The sequence below is a fragment of the Phytophthora cinnamomi genome, assembly GCF_018691715.1.
Source record: "Phytophthora cinnamomi strain GKB4 chromosome Unknown Contig14, whole genome shotgun sequence".
In the NCBI taxonomy this organism is placed as follows: Eukaryota; Oomycota; class Peronosporomycetes; order Peronosporales; family Peronosporaceae; genus Phytophthora; species Phytophthora cinnamomi.
This window is the reverse complement of record NW_027150947.1, coordinates 3,326,828-3,351,111: the sequence shown is the minus strand read 5'-3', so window position 1 is coordinate 3,351,111 and position 24,284 is coordinate 3,326,828. Positions and strand designations below refer to the sequence as shown.

The 24,284-nt window shown below is 52.9% G+C and overlaps 3 protein-coding genes across 5 annotated transcripts; 2 read left to right on the top strand and 1 right to left on the bottom strand.

The window, feature by feature from the left end:
- Positions 1 to 152: 152 nt before the first annotated feature.
- On the bottom strand, positions 153 to 8,646 carry IUM83_01688 (the record flags this gene model as incomplete). Of its 3 annotated transcripts, none has more annotated exons than XM_067925559.1 (6): positions 153 to 5,571; positions 5,936 to 7,104; positions 7,177 to 7,316; positions 7,389 to 7,513; positions 8,009 to 8,346; positions 8,425 to 8,646. In XM_067925559.1, the coding sequence occupies 6 exons, from the start codon at positions 8,644 to 8,646 to the stop codon at positions 153 to 155; spliced, it is 7,413 nt and encodes a 2,470-aa protein (XP_067797503.1). The 3 variants fall into 3 exon arrangements, with proteins under 3 accessions (XP_067797503.1, XP_067797502.1, XP_067797501.1); XM_067925558.1 differs by lacking the exon at positions 153 to 5,571 and adding an exon at positions 7,591 to 7,605 and having other exon boundaries at positions 5,920 to 7,104; XM_067925560.1 differs by lacking the exons at positions 5,936 to 7,104; positions 7,177 to 7,316; positions 7,389 to 7,513; positions 8,009 to 8,346; positions 8,425 to 8,646 and having other exon boundaries at positions 153 to 2,357; positions 2,424 to 5,570.
- Positions 8,647 to 8,885: 239 nt separating this feature from the next.
- Positions 8,886 to 14,266, top strand: IUM83_01687 (kinesin-like protein; the record flags this gene model as incomplete). The annotated part of the gene is made up of 4 exons (XM_067925557.1): positions 8,886 to 10,640; positions 12,666 to 13,590; positions 13,653 to 13,841; positions 13,911 to 14,266. 4 exons carry the CDS (start codon positions 8,886 to 8,888, stop codon positions 14,264 to 14,266), a joined length of 3,225 nt encoding a protein of 1,074 aa, XP_067797508.1.
- A 680-nt stretch (positions 14,267 to 14,946) lies between these two features.
- Positions 14,947 to 15,440, top strand: IUM83_01686 (kinesin-like protein; the record flags this gene model as incomplete). Its single annotated transcript, XM_067925556.1, has 2 exons — positions 14,947 to 15,256; positions 15,328 to 15,440. 2 exons carry the CDS (start codon positions 14,947 to 14,949, stop codon positions 15,438 to 15,440), a joined length of 423 nt encoding a protein of 140 aa, XP_067797509.1.
- Between the last annotated feature and the right edge of the window lie 8,844 nt (positions 15,441 to 24,284).

Sequence of the window (24,284 nt, the reverse complement as noted above, 5' to 3'; positions counted from 1 at the left end):
TCAACCACAAGAACTTCTCTAGCTTTACGAACGTGTATATTGTAGGTTGCAGTCATGAAAATATGAACATGGCTCTTGACCGACGTGTTGTACCTGCTGCACTTCTATTTGCTACTGCGATTGCTGCGCTGTGGTGTGGGAGTGGCTTCTGCTTATAATGCAATGGGCTGCAAAAGCGAGAAGCTGCCCGTACCCACGCGCGGCGGCTGGCCAAGAACCAGACGAGCAGACGGACTCTCCAGCTTGTCCACCAGACCGCCCATAGCGGCCTGGGACAAGAACTTCATGGACGTCTCGAACGTAATCTGCTGCAAGGAAGAGCCCTTGTTGTTCATGCCCATACGGTTGAGCGGCATGTATCCGCCCTGCGCAGTCATGTAGTCGGCCAGCAAACTCAGATGACGCGGGTCGACACTGATACCGTAGACGCCGAACACATCCATAATCTGTTTTGAAATACTTGCGCGCGCAGCCTCGACACCGTACGTCTGAAGCACCTGGTAAATGTCGTTGGTGGCGAGGTTGTTGACGTCGAGGATGTCGTCAAAGCCCCAGATCTCCTGAAAGTTCAGACCCTCAGTCTGTACGCATGGCTTCTCCTCCTGGGACTCACCAATGCGCTGGTTGATCAGGTAGCAGCGCGAAATGCCGGGGCAGTACTGTACCAGCACCTGCTTTGCGACCTTTTCGACGAGAGGGACCATCAGAAGCGTCTTGGAGTGAGTTGGGAAGCGAAGGTGCAGCTCCACAAAGTTCTCCTTTTGGTTGCGTCCGCAAAAGACGAAGTAAGGGTTCTTACGCACACTGATCGGAACATCGAGGGACTCCATGCCGTCGGCAGTAAAGGTCTTCTTCTTGTCCGAGCCATTCTCCATGGCCTCGTCGTCAGAGTCGTTTTCGGCGCTGGTCTTCTTCTTGCTTGAAGGTTCATCGTCCGAGTCACTGTCCGAATCGTCAGCCATCTGCGACTTACGAATCTTCTCGTCTTCCTCATCCATCTCGCCGTAGCCCTGGACTTCACCACGGCTGCCAAAACGAAGTGTACCCTGCTCATCGTCATCATCTTCATCGTCATCCCTCTTCTTTTTGCTCTCAGAGCTGGCAGAAGCACTGAAGTTGTTCTTCTCTGCCGTAGCAGAAACAGTAACACCGCTCTTCTTCATCTCACGGGAAATTAGCGTAAGCAGCTTGCCCACAAAGCCTCGGCCAACAGAGTTGAAGACCTGGTCTGCGCTAAGTCCGAATACTCGCTTGATCTCCTTCAGCTCAAAGAAGGTCAGGCGAATGTGGTAGTCACGCACCCACAAGATTCCGTTCTCGCTGCTGTGGAACTGATCCTTGACACGAACACCGTTGTTGTTGTTGATCAGCTCCGACAGAGCAACCTGGTTCAGACGCTGTTCAACTTCCTGTGCCCTTGATGACTTGACATCGTCGCGAAGAGGGATAGTCATCATAGGAGTAGACATCTTCTGACTAGCCGTCATAATAATTTCACGCAAACGCGGAATACCCAACGTCACATTAGCAGCACCGTGACCAGCAAGGTGGAACGTGTTCAACGTCATCTGTGTCGACGGCTCACCAATACCTTGTGCAGCAAGGATGCCAACGTTTTCACCAGGAGCGCACATGCTGCGCAAGTAGTTGACCCACACAAGAAGCTGGAAAGCGTCGGGACTCACGACGTGCTTAGACTGCATAACATCGCGGTCAATCTCGCCGTCGGCAGCACGCTTGCTCTTCTTCGACTTCTTGCTCTTCTTTTTCTTTTTCATCAGCTCAAGGCAACTTGAAGGGTTGCGCGTGTTGTAGTTGCGCAGCTTGTCCTGAATTCTTTCGGAAATCAAACCAACGTGGTCGTTGAGCGGCAAACTCTGCATGACCGGATCCTCAAGCGACAACTTAATGATGTCTACTCGGCCTGACATAGCACGGGTTGCGTTTGTCGGCTTGCCAGCCTTGAACTTAGTGGTGCGCGGAACGCCGAACGCCTTCAGACCCGTGTCCAGGTACTTGATGTCGTACTTGCACTCACGACCGTCTTCGTTCTCCTCGACCACCGCCACAATCTCAGCAGCCTGAAAACCAAGCTCAATGTTGCCACGCTTCCACTTGGTCTCACCCTGCTTCAAGCGACGAGCCATCACCTTCACGCCCGCCTTCAGCACAGAAGACGTGCTTGCGAAGTTGTTTTCCTTCGCCTCACGGACCTCCTGGTGCAGCTTTAACGGCTTCATGATGTCCAATTTCGTGTTTTCAAAGAACTTGGCGTTGATGCCGTACTTGTGCGAGATACTGCGGTGGTTCATCGCCTGGAAGTCAAATTGAGCGTCCTTGCCCGACAGCAGGGCACTCTGCACCGGATCGATACCATCCTCACCGTACAGGAACTGGATCACGCCTCCGTCGCTATTGCGAACCGTGTGGTCGTAACCGACTTGAAGATCTTCGAGGTGCTTAATCAGACAACGCTGGAGGTAACCACTACGACTGGTCTTTACAGCCGTATCGACAAGACCTTCACGGCCAGCCATACAATGGTGGTAGTACTCTTGAGGACGCAGGCCGGTAAGGAAACGGTCAGTAACGTAACCACCGGCGCGCGGAGCAGGGTCAAATGGCTCGAACGATGGCAGCGAACGACCACTGCACAGGATAGGGACACGGCGACCTTCAAGAGCTTGCTGGCCAAGACCACAAGAAATCTGGGAGTGGTTAACCATGGAGCCCTTGGCACCAGTCAACACCATGAGGGAAAAGTTGTTCTTCGGGAACGCCTTCGACTGACCCGACGGCAAACAGGTCTTGATAATGTCACTGTTCGATCCGTGCACGCAACCCATCATGTGCGCATCCAGAGCCTTAGCATTGTTGTCGGCGTCAGGTCCAGAAAGCAGCGTGCGCATACGCTCCCGGATCTGAACACGTTCCTCTTCGTTCATGCGGCGCTTCTTGCTATCCTTCTCAGAAGCACGCTTCTTCTCAAGCAGCTCGGTCAAACCAGCAAACTCAGCGTAAGCCTCCTCACCCAGAACTTCAGAATCAACCACAAGCTTGCGACGACGTTTCTCAGCAGGCTTGTTCAGTGTCAGATCCTCCATTGCACAAGTGTGTCCAGCAAACTGCAGGTAGCACGTGAAAAGACGGCCAAGAGCAGACAAGAAATCGGCAGCGATGCGTGCACCGTACACCTCGTAACAAGCGTGAACCATACCGTACATGCTCGCACCAAACTGACTCTTGTCGAGCACACCCTGAAGAAGCTCTCCATCGCGGATGATCACAATGTGCTCGTTGTTGGCCGAGCCGTAAAGGTCACCCTTGATCTTAGCCTTGCTGTCAAGGTTGAGAGGAGGAAGTCCCTTTGTGAGCAGTTTGAGCACCGATGTGATCACTTGCTTGCCCGTCCAAAGCGGCTGGGGCTTCAGAATTGCAGGTGGCACCGTCTCAATGTGTGCCTTCTCCACACCAGCATCCTCCATACTAGCCCAGGCGTTGTACAGAAGCTGCATGTACATATCCTTCGTAAGGAACGTGTCACGTTGAGTAAGCTTCACACCGGAGTCAACGTGGTCCTGAATAAGACCACGCAGCGGCGAACCATCCGTCGGCACAATGTACTGGTTGTCGTTACACGCGATGTTGTACGCCTCAGCACGCGCAAGCTCGTTTTGCGGGAAGTGCATGTTCATTTCATCACCATCGAAATCGGCGTTGAAAGTGTTACAGTTGGCGTAGTGCATACGAATGGTCTGCATCTTGGGGTTCGTAAGAACACGCGTGGTGTGAGCCATAATACTGGGCTTGTGCAGTGTCGGCTGACGGTTCATCAGCACAACATCACCGGTCTTCAGGTGACGCCAAACGCGCTTCACGCGGTTCTTGCTGGTACCCTGAGCGCTGGCGGAGCGTGTAAGCAGCGTCTTACTAATAGCCTCGCGCTGGTGCGGCGTACGCTTGCTCAGATCAATGAGTCGTCCATTCTCGCTCTCGACAAAGTTTGCTCCAGGGTGCACATCCGGTCCGTTAATTACCAGTTGGCGCATTTCCTCCACGTTCCACGGTGTCACAGGCTGAGGATACGTAAGGGTCTTGGCGAAACGAAGTGGCACACCAATCTGACTGGTACTAATGTACGGGTCCGGGGAGATAACCGAACGAGCAGCGTAGTTCACACGCTTACCCATCATGTGCTTGCGGAAGAGACCTTCCTTCTTTTCAATAACCTGCTTGATGCCCTGAGCAACGTCGGTACCCGGCTTGGCCTTGCTGCTATCGACCAGGAGGTTAACAGCCGTCTGCAGCTCCGTCCACAAAGCAAGCTTGCGCGAAAGGTTCACCTGCTGCTCCTTCTCGGCATCATCCTCATCGGAGGTGGTAGCCGCCTGGCGCTTGTAGTAGTCGCTCTGAACAATGCTCTCGCTGAGGGTCATAATCTTAGAAAGGTGGGAGTTCTGGGCGTGCTCAAACTGCTTGTCGCCCATGAACACTGGCGGACGGAAACGCGACGGCGCCACGGGGATCACGTTGAGGAAGAACTTGCGCCATCCATCGGGCTTACGGCCGGTCGCGCGGCCGCTGGCAATGTTGCGGTCGCCGTACAGTAGCTCCATGAGGCCGTCCTCGTTCTGCCACATGAGCTGCAGCTGCGACTGCACCTCCAGCGGGGGCAGGTACTTGCTGCGCGACGACGAGTCCTCGGTGGCCGCGTATTTGTCTTCGTCCTCCATCTCCGACTCGGAGTCGTCGCCGCCCATGGACTCGTCGTCGTTGTCCGACACGTTGCCGCGGATCGTGTCGAGCGCCGACGTGACCGTGAGGTTCTTGGAGCGGTTCACCTTGCGAGAGCGGGCGCTCAAGCCCCTGAGGAAGATCTTGGCGCTGGCGTCCTGTCTGATGGCGGGCGAGATGGCTCCGCAGTTCTCGCACTTGTTCTTCATGCCCTTGAGGAACTCGATCGCGAGCTTCTCGCGCGTCACCTCGGCGTGGCGCGGGAGCGGGCGCAGCAGCTGCGTCTTGCCGTTGGTGTTGGCGGCGCTCCGGGACAGCGCGAGGCGCTCGTACTCGTCCAGGATGGCCTGCTGGCGCTGGAACGTGCGCTGCGGGGGTTCGTCCTCGACGCCGTTGCGCTGCTCGAGCAGCTCGGCCAGCTGGGCCGCCTCGTTCTCGAAGCCGTTGTCCAGCAGCAGCAGCTTGACACGCACCACGCGCGAGCGAGCGCTGGCCACGCGGAACTTGTGGCACGTGAAGCACTTGCGCTTGAGCAGGTTGAGCATCTGCGCGAAGAGCACGGGGTTGTACACGGGCACGGGCAGCTCGATGTGGCCCAGGTGGCCGGGGCACTCCTTCTGCGTCTGGTGGCACGTGGGGCAGATCATGTTGAAGTCCACGGGCCCCAGCGCCGGGTCGTACAGGCCGCCCACCACGGGGTTGTTGAGCGAGTCGAAGCTCAGGCGGCTCGTGAGCTGCTTGACGCTCAGGTCGCGGATCTCGGCGTCGCTGTAGAAGCCGAAGGCCACCTCCGCCACCTCATGGCGCAGGATGGTCTGGTCTGTGGCCGAGTCCATGCTGGCAATGGCGCGGGTTGCGTCCGCGCTGCTCTGCGTGCCGTAGGCCTTGGAATGCGCACTGCCTGCCCTTGGTGGCGTCGGTTGAATGGCGCTCGCTAGACCAATCTACTGGTGGACGCATGGCCCTCGGCTAAGTGCGAAAGCAAGACGGTGCAGGCGCAGGCGAGGCTGCCGAAACGCGCGTACTTAGGGAGGGTCGGAGGACATCGGATGGTACTTTTAGCCCCGGATTTTGCTGACAGGTTGGGTGCGTGTTAGTGGGGATAGATGGCTACAGTCACGAGGAGAGCTGTATCTTCCGGCAGTTGGCGCCGTTGTTGCTCTTGTGCTACCTGCGGCCGATGATTTATGCCTCCTCGAACATGCCGCAGTCCGCGATGACGACGGGCAGCGTGGGCTTGTCGCCCTTGTCCGCCTCGAGGCCCTCGACGCGCTTCACCACGTCGAAACCCGCCACGACCTTGCCGAACACCACGTGCTTGCCGTCCAGGTGAGGCGTGGGCACAGTCGTGATGAAGAACTGCGACCCGTTCGTGCCCGGACCGGCGTTGGCCATTGACAGCAGACCGGCCTCCGTGTGCTTGAGTTTGAAGTTCTCGTCCGGGAACTTCTCGCCGTAGATGCTCTCGCCGCCCGTGCCGTCGCCGCGCGTGAAGTCGCCGCCCTGGATCATGAAGCTCTTGATCACGCGGTGGAACGAGCTGCCCTTGTAGTGCAGTGGCTGGCCCGTCGAGCAGTTGCCCTTCTCGCCCGTGCACAGCGCGCGGAAGTTCTCCGCCGTCTTCGGGCACACGTCCTTGTACAGCTGCATCACAACCTTGCCGGCGTCCTCCTCGCCGATCTTAATGTCGAAGAACACCTTCGGGTTGTTCGGGTCCAGCACCGGGTCGGCTTCCACCTCCGACTTGTCGTCGTACATGGACACCTTTCCGAACAGGCCGCCGAACACAGCCTTCTCCTTCTGGCGCGCCGCCTGCATCTTCTTCTTGAGCACCTCCAGCTCGCGACGCACCTCGCGATTGGCCGGGTCCTGCTTGCCAGCGGCCAGCAGGTCCTCCTTCGCGCGCTCCAGGTCGTTCAAGTGCATGCGGCCCACACCACGACGGTACAGCGCCTTAACGTTGGTCGGCTCATTGCTCAGCGCCTTGCCGGCAGCGGAGACCGCCTCGGCGTAGTCCTCCACCTTCAGGTAGGCCATGGCGGCGTTCAGGAAGCACGTGGTCTGCAACTGCTTCATCGTCTTCTTGTCCTCGTCGGCGACGTCGTACATGTCCTCCATGTACGAAGCAGCCTGGCTGTACGTGGCGGCAGCCGTGTCGAATTGCTTGGCCTTGAACTGCTCCGTGCCCTTGGCCTTGAGCTTAGTGGCCTCGGCGATCTTCTCCTCGGCGTCCATCTCCCACATCTCCTTGGCCTTGGGGCTGAAGCCCAGCAGCTCCACGTCGAACTTGAGCGTGGCGTTGGCCGGGATCTTGGGCGGGCTGCCGCTCGCTCCGTACGCGTACTCGGGCTTGCACGTCAGCACCGCTTTCTGCAGCCACAAACAGCAGCTACCAGTGAGCAGCACAGTCCAGCCCAAAAAGACAAGTGGAAACTACCGTACCTCGCCAACTTTCATCGAGGCAAAGGCCAGGTCCCAGGCCTTGATCACGTTGCCCTTGCCCAGCACGAACTTGAACTCCGAGTTGCGGTCGCGCGAGCTGTCGAACTTCGTGCCGTCCAGCAGCGTGCCGGTGTAGTGGGCTGGCCGGCAACAAGGCGGAGTCAGTGGTGTCTAATAGTTAATACTGGGGTTGCATCCACCTCTACACGCACCGCGAATCTCGTCGCCGGCGGGCGGGAACTCGCCCGAGCCCTCCACGTACGTCTCCTTGAGCACACCGCCGTCTCCGGACAGGTCCACGGGCTCCTTCGTCGTAGCGTCGGCCATGTTGCGTTCTCTAGCTGCTGGAAGGGGGAGCACAAGGTCAGCGCGGGGCCTTCGCAGGCTTCCAAGCGGGTACGTGGCGAGGCTCACCTGGATAATTTCTGACTGACGGCGTTGGCCAGGAAGATATCCTCCCTGAGAGTCTCGCGAAATTTATAATTGCGAGTTTGTGTGTCGCGCAGGTTAATTATTACCTGGATATATTAGATGTAGTAGGCTTTACGAATCATTGAAATGTATTGAAAGGTTGTGTTTCAGGTGTATTTGCTCTCATACAATATAGGAAATAACAGGATTCAAGCCACGAATGTTCTGGAAAAAAATACATACTTCGTAAATTGTTTTCAGGAAATTACGATTTTTTGCGTCAGGTTGAAGTGAACGCCTTACTTGATGTACATGTACTGCCAAAGTAAAGTATTCAACCCTGCAAGGTATTCTACCGCATCATGAAAGGCCGATGCAAGCCACCTTAGTTGCCTGCATATCAAAACTTTCCCAGATTCACCGCAGCAAGTTGTTCTTGGCGGCTGCCGCAGTGAGCGCCATCTCGCACTCCTCGCGGATTCGGGCGATCTGCGCGCGGTAGAAAGCCCGCTCCTTGTCGTGTCGCCGTTGCATCCGCTCGCGGCCAAGCGGGGCCAGCTCCAGACGCATTGCCACCTCTCGATCCATCTCGCGGGCCAGCTCCTCCACAACCAGCGTTTGCATATGTCGTGCGTGCCCTTGCTTGGTCTTCTCCAGCAGCTCGGTCGTGAGCTGTAGCCGCTCCGCCTCGGAGAGTCCGTGGCGCTGCAACTCGCGTCGGATACCTGCGAGCGAGTCACGAAAGCACTTTTCAACTTTCTGGTCACCACAGATTTTCAGGATGCGTTAGGACGGATCAACCTAAGTGGAGCCAATTTCGTCAGCGACGGAACGCACCTCCACTTTGGTGACTTGCTGTCGCTCCCAGTCGACATAGTCACCCAGCACGCGTTGTGACTGCGTGTCGCGATGCACAGTCCGTGTTGGGGGTGCCTGTTTCTTCACGAACTGCTCCTGAATGGATTCTGGTTTTGATGTCGATGTGGATTCAACTTCAGCGAGTGCCGGCACAAACAGCTCAAGCTTCTCGCCCGTCTCGGCATCGAATATGTCGTTCATCCCCACTCCACGCGGCTCGTTAGTGCTGAGTCAGCACTGCTGGCATCTCACGCTGAAACAGGAAACAGCTCTTCTGTATTTTTGTCGTGGCATTTTATGCAGCAACTTCCGGCTGCTCGCAACCGACATAACGCAGGGCACAGGGTGTGTTCGTAGTCTTCAAGCTCTTTTGGTTGAGCTCAGGCCAAGCCTCGCCACCTGCGAGCTACTGGTGACCGGTTAGAAGCAGCCAAGCAGCGATGAAGCCCGACGAAAAGGAGGCGGAGAACATCCGCGTGGCGGTGCGATGTCGTCCCATGAACGAGCGTGAAAACCGCGAGCAAGCGGTCTCGTGCTTCACCTGCGGACCGAATGGCACAGCTGTACTCACGAACGTGGAAAACCCGACTGAGAAGCACGAGTTTGGCTTCGATTTCGTGTACGGGTGTGACTCGAAGCAGGAGACCGTATTCGAGGACATCGGTATGCCCCTGCTGGACCGGGCTTTTGGGGGCTACAATGGCACGATCTTTGCCTACGGACAGACAGGTAGTGGTAAGTCCTTCAGTATGACAGGTGTGACTGGTGGCCCGGAGGTACTAGAAGGGCTGATTCCGCGAGTCAATCGCGCCATCTTCGAGCGTGTGGCCAAAGAACGCGTCGAAAGCCCCAACAAGCGCTTCCTGGTTGAGTGCTCCTTCTTCGAGATCTACAACGAAATCATCTACGACTTGCTTGACTCGAGTGGCAATGGCAAGAAAAATAAAGGCGGATTGGAGATCAAGGAGCACTCGGTACTGGGAATTTACGTGAAGGATCTTCAAGAGCGCGTTGTGGAAACAAGAGAAGAAATTGTTGAGCTTATGGCTTTGGGTGCTCAATCGCGAACGGTGGGCTACACGCAGATGAACGCTGAGAGCTCCCGTTCTCACTCTATCTTCACGATCAAGATCCACCAAAAGGATGCAGACGACGAAACCAAGAGCGTCTTCGCTAAGATCAATTTGGTCGATCTCGCCGGCTCCGAACGCGCTGCATCGACGGGGGCGCAAGGAGACCGTCTTCGAGAAGGAGCAAATATCAACAAATCTTTGAGCGCTTTGGGCAACGTCATCAACGCGCTTGTGGAGGCCTCACGTGCCAGCAAGAAGGTGTTTATCCCCTACCGTAACTCGAAGCTCACGCGTGTACTGCAAGAATCGCTGGGTGGCAATAGTCTGTGCTCAATGCTCGCCACACTCTCGCCTGCTAACATCAACTTTGCGGAGACGCTGAGTACTCTCAAGTATGCGAGTCGAGCTAAGAGCATCAAGGTGAACGCCAAGAAAAACGAGGCATCGTCGCAAATCTCGCAGCTTAATGAAGAGATTGCAGCCCTCAAGCAAAAGCTTCAGGAGCAAATGGAAGCTACACTCGGTCTCGACCCGAAGGAGAAAGATGATATTGTGAAGAAGTACGAAAAGCAGATCCAAGAAATGGATCGGGTAAGGCTGCAGACATGGGAGGACAAAGCTAAACTCTCGAAACAGCACGAGATGGAGCGAAAAAAGCTCGCACGGGAGCGTGCCTTGGCCGATCAACGTATTCGCGAAGAGCGTACCAAGAAGTGGCGATTGCTCGAAGAGAAAGGTGACTTGGAGCTAATGATGCGTGCTCTTCGTGACCTGGATGGTAATAATGTGTCTGCAGCCGATGCAACGGCGGCATCAGTAGCAGTACAATGGCTCGAGACGGCACAGAAGGTCAAAACCATGGAGGGAGAGGCCAAAGACTTGCGCACTCTCATTCAGGTATTCCGTGACTCTCTTCAAAAAGATGTGGAAGTCTGGGCTCGGCGCTGTGGTCTTAATCAAGACAGCAGCAATGCTTCGAAGTCCACCAAGAATCTGCTGCCTCAGCGTCGGGAAGACTCGGCCGCAGCGTCGGCAGCGCATATGACTGCAAGTCAAATGGGTAGCAAACTGCAGAACATAGGTGACGAAAGTGAAAAGCTGCTAGCTTTGGAGGGACAACTCGTGAGTGATCGCAGCGCATTGATCAACACAATGACACGAGAATTGCTCCGGTTGAAGACGCGGCATGCCCAACTCAAAGCTGAGCAAGCTGCAGCAACGTCTGCTGCGGCTGGGAAAACTACACCAGGCGCAGCCCAAGCAGCAAAAGCTGCAAAAGAAGAGGAACAGCTTCTTGAGGAGCGTGAGCGGGGACTAACCATCACACTTGCGTTAGTGCGAACTCAGCGCTCGGCTCTCGTCGAGTCCATCAAGTGCGACCGCCAAAAAATCTTCGAGTTCGCCACAGTGGCCAAGCACTTTGCGAGCTTTGCGGATCAGCACATTATTTTATCTCAAGGTGCTGCCACAAAATCTCCCGAGGTTACGCAACAGCTTGCTCGCTGGGAAGAAGCAAAAACCAAGCTTTTGGCTGTATCGAAGGCTTGGGAGGATACTTGGAAAGCGAAAACGACCTCACCGAACGATTCCAGCGCTGCGGAATATGTAGGCGATGGAGAAGTAGCAGCACTTGGGGTGGAATCACGATTACTGCCGGACGAATGCTTTTTAGCCTCTTCAAAGCCACAGGAAGCTAAGCTTGCTAGGCTGAACGGAACGCAGTGTTGGGTGCCTGACGCACAAGACGCAACACCATCCCTCGTGATCGATTTCGAGCTTCCTCGCATTTTTGATTCAGTTTCCGTTCACGGTGGTAAGGTTCAACCTGGTGGCAGTTCAGGAACTTCAGCGGATGCAAGAGTAGCGACACCGGCTGGTGGCAGCAGCGTTCCAGCTCCAGCTGCAGTTTCAACATTTACACTGGCAAACACTGCGGATCTACAGGCAGCGAGAGCTCGATATACACTCGGTCAGGTAACTGGATCAAACGAGCTGACGTACGAGCTTCTAGCGCATGTCATGTCATGGCAAGATTTGCTCAAGACAGACGTCATACCGGTCAAACTGTTTGCAAGGCCTCCTGTTCGATTCCTGCACGACGTGATCTCTGCGGTTATGCGAAACACAGGATTCGCGATCGACGCAGTCTCGGCAGCGCAACGAGACTACGCACAGCTTCCTACCAAGGCAGAGCGTGCCGAATATTTGTCGGCCGTCCTAGACCATGTTCAAGCTTGGTATCAACGCCAGAACGCCGAGAACTCTCCCAGCGTGATAATTGCAGCTACGACTTCCAACATCTTAGCAGGCAAGGAACCTACAGACACAGTCCAGTTCTTGGGATATTTTGCGTTGGCAGCGATGGACCACGCGGTTCAGCATCCACCAGTACCACCGGTGGCAGTTCCAGAGCAGTGCACATCTGATGCTACACCGACAAGTGAGGCGGAAGGAAGACCGGAAACAGACCCACCTACCCCACAAGATGGTTGGGTAACTCGACTTCGTGTCGCAACCAGCTTTACGGGTTCTGGTGGGGATTGGCGTGTCTTGGGCGAGTTTGATGCGAACACGGATGCTGATGGTACGGTCGCAATAGCTTTAACAGGAGACCCCAAAGCGGTGGACGGAAGCCGAGCAGGTCGCTACTTGCAACTCACATGTGTAAAGTGGCATCACCGTGCAGCATTGCAGTGCGAGGTGTTTGGCCGCGAAGCACACGAAAGCAGTGCACTAGCTCAGAATATTCAGGCGCTAGCCTGTAAGGCTCGGGCACTACTAGAGCAACTTCGCCATACCGCTGCACTCGTTTTGGAGGAAACCCGAGCCTTATATGATCGAGCTAAGGCGGCGGAGAGTGAAAAACACGCACAGCTAGCAAGCTACGGTGAAGAGCTAGCGAAATTGAGAGCTGCAAGTGCAGCTTGGGAGAAACAACAGCGCGAGATGCAAGAGCAGCATGCTCACCTCTCAGCTCAGCTCGATACAGCAAACCAACGTGCAGATCGTGAAAAAGCTCGAGGCGATGTACTTCAAGGCGAGTTGACGCAGACTACCAGTCAAGGAGAGGAATTTAAGCGACGTGGAGATATACTGCAGACCCAATTGAGTGAGAAAGAGCACCAAATACAGACGTTATTGATGCAGGCTGGCGAGCAGAAGCGCGCTCATGAGGCACTGCAACAGACCAAGCAACAGCTCGAGGAGTTGGCGACCAATTTGCGCGCACAGTTGACCAACAACAAGGAGCAACAAGATGCGAGTCAACAGGAAGGCCAGTCACGGATAGCAGAACTCAACGGAGAGCTCATGTCTGTGCGTGTTCAGTTAGATGAGCAGCGCCGAGCACTCGAGGCTGCAGAGTTACAATCCAAGGACCAAGAAGCCTACGGTCAACAGCAGTACTCCCTACTGCAGCAAACGCGTGCTACACTTTTGGAGAAGGAGGCCGAGGCAGATGCTAAGCTTAAAGCACGTGCTGCTGAGAGCGAAGCTGCCATTAGAGCACTTCACGACGAACATGACCGCGTGAAGCAAGAGCTCGAGCGAGCGTTGGCAGCTGAGAATTTGCTCAAGTTGGCTGCAGGTAGACTAGAAACACAATGCAGTGCTGCTGGAGCGGAACTAGACAACTGGCGACGTCGAGCGGAAGCTGCAGAGGCTGAAGTTCAAAATCAAGCTCAAGCACTTAGTAGTGCCGCTGGTGCTGAGGCCAGCGGAGCCACTAGTGATAATGCTGAATCTGAAGCCGCAGCAAGAGAAAATGAAAGGCTTCTACTGGAGGCACAGACGAACGAGCTACGTAGACTGGCTGATCTGGAGAAGATGGAAGCTAAGGTACAGAGTCTAGAGCTTGAACTGGCAGCGAGCGAGGAGAAGGCTCGCCAGACAGAGCAAGCACTGCTCGAGTCCGCCAAACGTGTGAAAGAGCTGGAAGAGACCGAGGAAGAACTGCAGCTACAGTTGCAGGTGGTCACTGATGAACGTGACTCGGCACGCCAAAAGGAAGAACAGCTCTTTACTGAGACGAGCGAGAAGGACCAAGAAATCGAGCGTATTCGTGACGGCTATGGTACGAGTTGTCGGGCGTTTGCTTCACTTTTCTCTGGTGCTAACTTGACTATGCTGTGTCAGTGTGGGTGACAGATCGTATGAATTCCAAAGAGGACGAGCTAAGTGAGCTACAGGAGCAATTGGAGCGCTATCAATCACTGCTCGAGATGACGGGAAGCAAAGCTGGGGGCAGCGTCAATGCAGCATCCTCAAAACCCAAGGAAGACAAACTTAGCGCTGAGATCACCAAGCTTTATGTTTTGGCTATCGGTAAGGCTCAACAGTGGCAAAGCGTTGGCAGCTCTGTTTTCTAACGCGGTCGTTGTCTTGCTGGTATAGGCACAACAAACGGAGCTACAGGAAGTGATACTATGATCGCAAAACTCGCGGAATGGATTGAGGTGGCGAAAAAGCCGTCGATTCCTTTACCAAAGGAGGATCAACCAAAACAAAAGCCTCCACAGGAACAGAACCGGCAAGAATCTTCGACTACGAAAGAAGCTGAAATTGTCGCGGCGAAGCCCTCCGTCGCAGCTTCTGTTGAGGTTGTCATGGTTGAAGAAGAACCAGCCGTTCTACCCAGTAACAACGCGCCAAACGCCGAGGAGGAAGCAGACTATGACGACGATTTCGATGAGGCTGATGAGACGGATGAAGTTCGCAAGGCCCGACGGAAATCATCCGCCACCAACTAGCTAGACTCGCCCAAAAATGCACAGTTCGTTCATTGCCTTCGTCAGATCATTCGTCTTGCTCTTATTCTCTGATGCGTTGAACGTGTCCGCACAATGGTCTTGGCCATGGACACGACACTCGGTTAAGCCAAAATAGTACTCTTTGCTTCAGCTTCTTGCACCACTACTGCATCATGACCTTATTCGGAGCCAGTGAACACGTCGATGCTTTGAAGTCACAGTGCGAACTCAACCGTCCGTGGTGGTGATCATTATCGAAGTGGCGCGCAGCACCGAAAACACAAGGACCAACCTTGACGATGCTGCCGCTTCAACTCGTGCTGCGCCCGGAGCGAGATGAATGCGCATGGCCCAGTCCCCCACGAACTCGTGTCATGAAGCGTCGAAACTCAGCCTCATCGCCTGCTCGGCGTGCGAATCCCCGCTTGAGCCGGACTCCGCTTGCACTGTGTCCACCGACACCAAAGACAGCATCTCCGCGCCGTCGCTCTCGACACGTAACTATGCGTTATGATCCATGGGTAACCATGCACACCTTTGGCATTTTGAAGCTTCCTCGCGTTTGTGTTGGCTTCTGCTCGACTGTGATCGAGACGGTCGTCTCCAAAACGACAGCCATCGTTCACACCGTATTTGACACACTACAGAGTTGGTGGAATGGAGACCAAGTGGACAACGCGATGTCATTAGAGGTGGTGGAGTGCCAACCCGAGAACACGGCACTGACGGCCATCGATGATATTTTGGAGGAGAACAACCGGCTCAAGCGCATGCTCGAGTTCGCGATGACTTCTCACGTCATAATGAACGAAGTCACCACTATGATCGAGGACAGCGCGGACCTCTGGATGAAGCGAGCCGAGGATGCTGTCGGTGTCAAGGTGAACGAGGCAGAGCAGGAACGCGACACACTAGCACTCCAACTTGAAGAACTTCAAGAGCAGCTTGGTGATAAGGATCAGGAGATCGAAAGACTGCGCGACGGCTTCGGTACGGACCCCCTACTGACTTTCGGCTACCCAAGCTACGGTGCTGAACGATGATCTTCGTCCTTGCTGTAGTGTGGGCGACAGAGAACCTGAATGCGAAGGAAGACGAGATCTACGAGCTACACGAGCGACTGGAACACTACGAAGCGCTGTTGAAAGAGCTGGGCGGGGGGAAGGTTGTGTAAAAGTATCATATATCAAAATTATTATCTACCACGCACTCTGGACTGCTTATTCTTCCCACCCTAGCTGGTTAGCTGCGACGCTATCGCCATCGCCATCAATTTCTTGGCAGTTGTAGATAGCGTACAGCAACTTCTCGCGCAGTACAGACTCACTTGAGTAGGCAGGTACCTCGATGGAGAAAAAACACGTGTGAGCCACAGGCATGTAGGCATCAACACTACGACCCGCGCGCTGCTGATTAAACGACTGGAGTTTGAAACGCTGGGGAAACTCGTCTGCACTAGCAGGAAGGCGCGAACGCCCCCAAACGAAACGCAAGAACGCACTGCGCTCTTCGTGAGAGAAATCTCGCAGTGCTCGCCAAAACCAAATAATGTGGTCATCCGTAGGTGAGCAGCTGGAATATTCCGTGCACTTCTCTAACAAGTCCACATCAACCTCGGGCGACCCGCAAACCATAAGCTCCAACTCGGCACCTGAGAAGCACGCGAGTAGTTTTGCCGGAACTACCTTGGCAAGTCCTCGAAAAATCGCCTGGGCTTGATCGTCGCTTTCATGTAGCCGGGCTTGTTCGACTAGATCAGCATATTCACAGCGTGAACTGAATGTCACCGGCAAATGCGCGCCCCCCGGTTTGAGCTCGATCACACGATTATCCGCCCCTAACGTCGTAAAAGTCTCCATGACGATATCCTCGAACATCTCCTCTGTTACACCATAGCGATCGATGGTTCGCATCTTCGACATGGAGTTCACAAGCATCGAGTCCACAGCTGCCAGGTCGTCTAGGCCTAGGTGCTCACCAGCAAGTTTTTTCCAGACAATCGGTGCCAGATTCAGGGCGAGATACTGCTTGCTGCGAATAGATGCACCCATAAGTTTACCGAGGAACTCGAGCATCTGAAACGCAGTGGTGGATTGTGCACCAGGACTTAGTAGCCATTTCTCACGACCAACACCAACGTTGTGTTGAGAATTGGGAGTAGGCAACATTAACGACAGCTGAGCGCTTTGCAACTCTTCACAATATTGGGCAAAAGTCTCACGATATGGACCTCCAGCGTCTTGCGCGTTTTCACCAAGAAACGTCACATGATATAAAGCGCCCTCGCGCCGAAAGTGAGTGCTATCTAGAGCCTGCAGTTGCCGGAACGCTTGCGAAAATAGTGTGTGTCGCCCTTCCGTATCAATTTTTCCTGTTGCTCGGAACCGCATAGCCTTCGGCCGATTTAGAGTCAGCTCAAACGAGACACCGCCTTCGTTTGTGCGTCCCAGTGCGCTATCCCAGACTGTACGTTTAACAACGCTCAATATCCGGTGTCTGTGCTCCATTAAGAGATTGCTCAGCAAAAATTGTCTTTCAGGCGTACTGGTATCGACGCTCGGAGCATGGAAGGCTATGAACGGCAAGATTCGGTAGATTGCGGCATTAAATTCTTGCAGCACTTTAAATCGCTTGGAAAGACGGCCATGCGTATCAACGAGTGTCTTGGTCGATAAAGGTACGTCGGTGGCTTTTGACTCATTCCTTTCTACCGTTGATTCGTCTCCCGTGGAGGTCACAATTTCAACCAATGCAGGCCACCGGACGAGTTCGTTTTCCTGCGGTGCAATGTCATTCCATGACCCATGCAGAAGTTGTGTCGCATTGAGATCCTTACTCTGTCCTTTTTTGTTGATGTACTTGACCAGCTGCTGATCATGGCGCGGCAGCAAGTTGCGCGGACCGTCACCATAACGCACCGATGGAGCCTGAAAATGGCGGCGACCGATCGTCTCGGCTGAAAAGTGCGGGATCACGTAAAATTTGTACCCCCAAAATGATTCGGGCTTGTTTGAAGTGTCACTGTTCGACCCAAACGGGAAAAACGGCGACGTTCCGTTGCCATCGCCAATTCGCCTACGCGCGACGGCGGGCGGGGCACATTGTTCGTTCCACCACGGATTCTCTCCTCCTTCTTCAAAAGCCCGAGCAAAGGCAGACCTTATCGCGGTACGGACAACGATCATTCCCTGTTGGCTGTTTCCGCTTGCATCATCAATACTGTTGCCCGTCCCTTCGTTTAGTTTCCACCATCCAACTAGTCGAGGACTAATATCTTGAACCTTGTGGCGGTAGACTACTCGATCCCATCGTCGCTCATCGTGGTCATATACTTCAAAATAGGCTTCCTCTTCGGTGCTACCAGAGCCCTGAAGAAGCGACATAACCTCACGACCCCCAAGGTCAGGCTCATATTTGAATGGGCGCTGCCCAAAATTCCACGCCAGGCCCTGCGCACCCTGAGGGCCTAGACTTGCCGTAGGATAAAATCTCGCTTCCAGGCCAGGCGGTGACGTCTTAGTTTCAACGGTCGAAGATGATAGTAACGGCTTCTCCTCAGTAACAATTTCACAAACCAACGAGTCGAATTCGTGGTCTTTGCTGTTGCTTAGTAAAGGAGTCTCAACCAGTGCGCTATTTGTACGTGAGCTCCCGTCGATGGCTGAAGGAATGCATTTTGCAACCACCCCACCGTTTACGTAAAATGTAAGCTCGCCAGTCAACGTGTTAAGAGTACAACCGATTACATCGCCACTGCGGCAGAAAACATCATTCGCAAACGAATTGGCTCCGATAGATCTTCGTGGACTGCTGCACCCGCTAGGTTCAACCCTAGTGAATTGCTCGAGGTCACTCGTACAAGTCGAGAAATGGGCATGTTTCTTCGCTAAATCAATGCCAAACGAATCGCGCTCTTCCCCAATCATCGTTGTCCGACTTAGTATATCTACGCCATCCAAAATCCACCCGACGCACATTTTGCCACTAGATAATGCATGAGCCTCATAATATACTGTATCACTGGACTCTTCACCCTTTGTCGAAGTAGATACCTTCACACTGCAATTCAGGCGAACAGTGGAAATATCCTTGCTAGTCCGGTTAGTGGTTACCCATTTTCGCAGGTGCTGAGGTACTGCAACAGGACGTAATGATGCGCGGGGCGATCGCGGCGACGCCAGATACGTCATAGATGGAGATTGAGGTTTTCCTGACGCAGAAGTTGGAGTTCCTGGTCTACTGCTGACCTTGGGTACCACATCCACGCTATCTAAGCCTCGGAAATGACTGCGGAGTTGCTCTACTCGGAAGGCGACATCCCATAGCCGGATATCATAGAGGTGGCCGCGGAACGCCAAGCTCGGTACATGACAGCTGGTATCATGATTGCACGGCGAAATCGCATTGCACGAGTCTCCAAAAACTAACGTTGGATTCGACCCCAGCATCAACCTATCCTGTTCTGCGCATCTACATGAGTAGATCGTATCGCCGTTCTTTACAACTGAGATCCTTGATCCACAAAATACCAAAGCCAAGTGAACCCACTGATTTAACTCAATACCAGAACTCCCGTTGTCGCTCTCGATATTATCATCAGACTGACGATGCTCCATTGGCTTGTCGCTTGTACTCACTTCCTGAAGCGCTAATTTGCACTTGCCAAATCGATCACAGAGCAAAACAATTCGGCCATGTGCACCGTCAATACGGAAAACTTCCATGAATGCACTGCATCCGTCGGTGCGTCCATCAACTGTGCCAAATGCATTTTTCCCAACACTCGCCCAGAATTCGATAGAACAATCTCCTTTCGAGATGGAGCATGCACTTTCGTCCAGGAGTTTCAAATTCAACTGAACTGATCCATCCAGCTCCAAACTGCCACCAAACTCAGAGGCAACAGTGCTCAGATCAAACTTAGCAGTTGTCTGTGACATACTTCGTACGAAGTCGAATGAAAAAGAGTTTCCTCTTACGATGAATGGTGCGCTGTGGTACCTCGTATTCTCCACATTCTGCACATCGTAGCGACCATTGAAGCCATATCGATACACACTTTCAAAACCATTTTCCTGCCATCGCACGCGCAGCCCTTTCCCACCATGGGACGCCCAAGCAGTGATTTCTTGCACAATGCCGACGCTTCCAGCACCTCCATCTTCATCGGTGTATTCCCAATCTGGAGATCTTGTTACTAAGTCCCCGACAGACAACGAACGATTCGATTTGTTTCCGCTTTCAGGGGCGAATAAATGTGGATTCCCGTTTTTGTCAATTTCGCCATTGATGCCCGAAAATACAGTTGACTTCTCGTCACGGACTGATGACGCCTCAGAAGGGCTTTCGTAGTAAAACCGTAGCTCATCACTTTTCTGAAGCTTGGTTCGCTGATCAAATCGGATCTCTAATGCAACAGCACCCTGGATAGCGACATTTGCACGATTTGATTTGGAAGGTGTTGCCGACGATGGCAATGGGTGGTGGCTTTCACTCGCAATAATTGCTGACGACAAATTGTTATGGAAATCCACCATCATCCCTACAGCTTCAACAATTCTGCCGTACCAATTTGGTGCAACAGTTTGAGGTATGAGGGCAACAGGAGAGCATTTTAGCGAGCTTAATTCGATCCTGTTTTCGGAACTTGAGTTTGAGACCACGAGTCGGACATCACTGCATTCGCGCAACGAAGGGTTCAGAGCGTCCCACGAAAGCAAAGCCCCAGAACCCGCTGGGCCTGCGACTAGGACCGACACCGCGCTATTTTTTCGGAAGACTAGAGTCTGTCGCGGTGCGTCTAGTTGCACAGTTATTGCGTCTCCTTCTCGAATCCGAATTTTATATCCAGGGATTTCGACGAGAGCATTGTCATGGCCGGACCTGATCATGATTTCTCCGCTGACATTCCACAGCACAGATGCGATTGGAATGCTTGAAGTATCTACGAAAGCTCCATGGATAATCCCAAAACTCAATGCTGATACGAGCCGGTTGAAAACCAGCTGGAATTGGTAGCACCCTAAAGTCGATGTAGTTGCATCACTCACGTAGGTGCTGACCTCCCCCGTATCAGGTTGGTAAGGCACGGTCAACGATGTTTCCATACAATCAGAACCAGTAAATTCCTTGAAGCAGTGACTATCGATCGCTAGATCGATGGCAACAGTACATTGAACTAGAGTTTGTAGATAGGGCGACTTCACTTCCACACGATCTTCCGCCAGATACTTTGCGCGCATCTTCACGTGCAGTAAATCACGAACTTGCTCAATGAGGACTGAAGGAATTCGATGAAAAGCCTCACTTTGCGACATGTTACTTAGAATTTGAAGCACACAAATCTTGATGCATTGAGGCGAGTCATCCAAATTTGACATCAGCGTTTGAAGTGTTTCGGCCGAGAACAGCATTTTAAATGCGCTTGGACTCTGCTGAAAGTTAGCATCAGGAATTGAGCTCAGTACCTCCAGAATCCAGCAGACCATAGAAAGTAACCTGACCACTGTTTCAGTACTGCCCTTCTGTTCGGGTAGAATTTCGTCTTCCTTGAATATCCCAATAGCGTATAGCTTAAAGCCCCAATCGTTATTGCTGGAATCAGAATGAAAATATACTTCAAACGAGTCGGCGTCAATGTATAGTGGAGGGCGACCACCACTCCCCGGCCAATTCTCGCTGTCTCCTCTACCTCCGATTTGGTCCGGGCCAATTGTTTCCGTCCGATTTGAACCGGCCTTGTAAAACCGCAGCCAATCGCACCCAGCCTCACTCTTGCATCGCCGATCGAAAACTACCTTAATTTTTTTAGCCCCAGGAATTGAGACATCCCAGTATTGGTCTGCATTATCCTGGTACGGATGAGTACTTTCCAAAATTCGAACAGCTCCACGGCCCTTGGGGAGCATCTTCAGGCCACTCGAAAGAATGCCAAGACATCGAACAATGACCGCAGAAATGACCGAATCATCATTGCCAGTTAACGCCGTGTGTTTTAACCGCTTTCGAAGAGCAAGAAGGACGCCCAATTGATTGTCAAAATCGTTTCCTAAGAAATAGTGGGACAAGAGTAGCAGAATATCGCCGGGATCTCCAAACGAACCAAGCGGTATCGGAGCTTGCTTTGCATTGCAAGAAAGGAATGTTAGAATTGCGTCTCGTGCAGCTTTTGTCGCCATAGCTCGATGCGAATCGTACGCTAAACTCTGAATTCGGTCAGTCTGCCCCTTCAACTCGTCGAATGCAAATGGAGAGCATAAACCTGTCAGGGATTTTTCTTCATCATTGCTCTCGTCCATTTCCAGTACCGAATGTCGGGTTTCAAAGTTTAAATCATCCACTCCCAACGTCAACAGGTCCTCTCCGTTAGCACAAGACGTTGAAAAGCTGGCATGCACGCGCTCACCTGTTCGCTGCCACACCCAACCGCACTGTACTTCACCAAGCTGACTAAAATTTTCAGATGTAACTCTGAGCCAGCCACTCGAGTGGATCTCCGCACAAAATTCTGTTCCACTGTCAAGCTCAGTCAAAACATTCGAGTCGCGGTCTCTCTCCTGATAGATCTTTAGTCCATCTTCGTCCGTAACGCAAAAATGTAGCAACTTTTTTAAATACGAGCTACTTCTTGGGGGCGTAGTGACTGTATCTTGCGAACTACACGATGACAACACCTGGCGAATTAGATCCGGGGTATGTTTCTCCTGGCATGGATCACCACTGTCGGCAAAGTCTTCAAATTCGCTCTTAAGTGGAACCCGCTGGTGATTCGTCTTCTCGTACAACGTCTCAAACAATCTGTAAGACCGTGCGTCAAGCTGCTTCAAACTTTTGTCAAGGGGGTACTCGGGTTGAAATTCCGCTGTAACATTAAATTTCCAGCCCCAATCGACGTTAGAGCCATCTGTGGTCCATAAGAGAGTAAAAGAGTCAGCAGGGATAATCAGAGGAGGTCGATCATCAACACCGGGCCAATTAGCATCGCTGCCTACTCCACAGTACTGATAGGCACCCCATCGATCTGTAAGTGACTTGTCTTTAAAGAAGCAGATATAATCACATCCTTGTTCGGTTCGAGATTGCGGGTCAAACGTTATCGTCAACGTTGACGCACCACTGAAAGTCACTTTCATGTATTCCATCACCGAATTTGCGTACGGGTGTTTCGATTCAAATATTTGCGACTTCGGCGAGGATTGAATTGGGCGACCACCACAAGGAGCATTGGCGATTTTCGTTAATGAAGGCAGTAGACCTACGAAAGCAGGGACTATGTCTGCACGTTTCTGTGCTCGAAGAATTTGTCCGAGCGACTTAATACATCTCGCCCGAATATCAGTTAATGCACTTATTAAGATTGGTGGGGGAATTTCGGGCGGGTAAATAAGAGCCTCTTCGAAAGCGTGTGCTGTCAGCTTGAAGCCCCAGTCAGAAAGCCCACTTGATGACCCCTCAGTGCAAAAGTGTACGTCGACACACCCGGCTGGAATACGAAGTGGCGGTGACGCTCCCACACCTGGAAATGACTCCCCGTAGTATTTTTCCTCCCCCCAGTATGTTTCATCATCGTCGCCTCCTTCCTCGTTATCTTTTTCCCGCTTTTTGAACTGAATATAGTCGTTGGGCCCAGCTGTACTCGACATCTGATCAAACCGCACAACTATCTCGCTGGCTCCACGAAAATTGAGTGAGTACGTTACATCTTCACCTCCCGCGTACGGGTGCTCGCTTTCGAGCACTTCCACATTCTCCTTCTTCGTGATTTTGGGTAGGTACGGTCCCGTAGACAGGGCTGCGTCATCACTCAGAAGAAGTATGCTTTGAAATAACTCTTTCAGCTCCGATGTGAAGGGCACCATTCGTTTAATAAAAGAGGAAAGTTCGGCTATCTCGGTGTCATCAAAGTGAGCAACGTCAGTCAATGGCACATCGACGGTGCTGGACTGATCGCAGTCGAAAATAACGCGCGCGATTTGGACTCCACTTTTCATGCGGAACTGCACCAAATACCCTGTCTCAATCATCTCCTTGCCGTCGACGTTCACACAACAGCTAACTCTGCCTCCGATATAAGCACCTCCATAATTTCCACCGAGTAACGCAAGAGATGATAGTACTTGGTTCACTGCTTGTTCTGATAATATGGCTTCGCGCGTTCGGACAGAGCGGATTCCAGCTAGAACTAAATCAAAGAGCTGGTCGCTCCAGCACGGACACGCCGCAGCACCGCGAAGGAGTGATACATATGCTGCAACCAAACTGGCTGCTCCCTGCGCTGAAGTTCGTAGCTTCAAAAATCTTTCGTCTTCTTGTTCAACAGCACCAACTTCAACGTTTTTGTCTTGCTCATACGAGTTCCAAACATTGAGAGTTTCACCTAGACTCCTGAAAACGAACGACAGGAAGCCATCCGTTTCATTCGGAAGAGCTTTTGTAAGTTGAGCATCCATGAAGTCTGCACTCAATATACCACCGAGGTCTTTCAGCACTCGGATGCTGCCGACTCGGATTTCTATCGGCACACGATCATCAAACGAGAGAAACATCAGGTTCCTAAGATTTTCTGCAGTACCAATGAGGCTCCGGCCAAACGAGGTTTCCGCGCACGTTCGGATGAGTCCTAGGATGTGCAAAGTCCGCTCTGCTGGTACGCAGTTTGAAACACTGTCTGCAGACGGAAAGCTTGTCTGGATCTCTGATGTTAAATCACTTTCCGAAATCGGATAGCTCAACACTTGTGGTTGATAAATCCAGCATTTTGCTGCAGGCTCGTCTAGGACGCGACCTGGCGCCTCCCCAAAATAGAACGGGTACGGGTTTAAGTGTGATACGGGATTCACGGTCTCTTCTTCGGAAGTAGCGAACTCTGGGGACGCCAAAATCCGGAAACCCCAGCTGTTGGAGCTCCCTTCGTTATGAAAGTATACCAAAAATCGATCCGACGGAATCTCGAGGACATTCAAATCTATACCGGGATTATCTGTCTGCTGGAGGCTTCTTGCACGATTGCTTTGAGCTC